Source organism: Benincasa hispida, chromosome 11 (assembly GCF_009727055.1).
Source record: "Benincasa hispida cultivar B227 chromosome 11, ASM972705v1, whole genome shotgun sequence".
Lineage (NCBI taxonomy): Eukaryota > Viridiplantae > Streptophyta > Magnoliopsida > Cucurbitales > Cucurbitaceae > Benincasa > Benincasa hispida.
In genome coordinates, this window is record NC_052359.1 from 11,351,395 (window position 1) to 11,352,633 (window position 1,239).

The window sequence follows — 1,239 nt, forward strand, 5'->3', positions numbered from 1 at the left end:
TTTTTTTTTTTTTTTTTTTTTTTTTTTTTTTTTTTTTTTTTTTTTTTTTAAGTATTGGATTACGAATTTATTATTTTTGAAAAAGGGGTATTAATGAATGGAATAAATAAATAAATATGGATCTATGTTCGTTTGATGAATCTGAATTTAATTTTAAGCATTTGGTTTATTTAGCATTGAACATGTTGCTGACCCCAAACAAGCCAACCTCCGCCAACAACACTCCAAACAGCAATCACCACCTCTCTAACGGTGGAGCCGCCACCGGCAACTCCCCAGCCACTAGCCCCATCCCGGTCGCTACCGCCACCAACAATGAGCAAAACCAACAATGCATGGTGCGAGAGCAAGACCAGTACATGCCGATAGCTAATGTGATACGCATCATGCGACGGATCTTACCCTCCCATGCAAAGATATCGGACGACGCCAAAGAGACCATCCAAGAATGTGTGTCAGAGTACATTAGCTTCATCACTGGCGAGGCAAACGAACGATGCCAACGGGAGCAACGCAAGACAGTGACGGCGGAGGATGTCCTTTGGGCTATGGGGAAGCTAGGTTTTGATGATTATATTGAACCGCTAACTGTTTTCCTCAACCGCTATCGTGAGTCGGAAAGTGACCGAATTCGCACTGAGCCAATCTTGAGGCGCAATGTGGATTACGGGCCACAAGTGGGAATGATGCCACCGTACGGGCAGGCATTTCAGATAGGGCATGTCCCAGCAGGGATGTTCGATGCAATGGGCGGATACTATAACGGAGGCGGGAGCGGTGGCCCGAGCGCCGGAAACGGTAGCCAGCTTTGATATGAGTTTGAAGTAGGGTACTAATTTGAAATGAAAGCTATATATATAATGAATAAATATCAAAAAGCAACAAGTGATTATAACCCATTTGTTCTAGCTAGGTTTGATGGTGGTGGTGGCTGGCTGGTTGGCTGCTGTGGTTTGTATGGCTGCAAGATAGTCTTTGCTAACTTCTCTCTTTCACTTTTTAAATTCTTGTTATTCCCCAAAAACTTTCTTGCATCATGAGAACATGTAAATTTTATTAAGGAAAATGCCTGTCTTAACTTTCTTTACCTTCATCTTTATATAAACTCTCTTTTTAACCAAGAAACTAATAATTATCTGATAAATGATATGGAATAAATGATAAAGATGTGTGTTCATCAACTTTTTTTGGTTGAACTTCATAGGTGAGATTGATGTTTAACCTAAATTATATAATTGT

The 1,239-nt window shown here is 40.5% G+C and overlaps 1 protein-coding gene across 1 annotated transcript in view; it reads left to right on the forward strand.

Moving 5' to 3' along the window:
• Positions 1–1,036, forward strand: part of LOC120091769 (nuclear transcription factor Y subunit B-9-like) — a 4,317-nt gene extending 3,281 nt beyond the window's left edge. Inside the window, exon 2 of the mRNA XM_039049891.1 lies at positions 175–1,036. Coding sequence (XP_038905819.1) covers positions 175–812 — 638 coding nt within the window. The 3' untranslated portion in view covers positions 813–1,036. The remainder of the gene's footprint in view (positions 1–174) is intronic.
• The last annotated feature ends 203 nt before the right edge of the window (positions 1,037–1,239 follow it).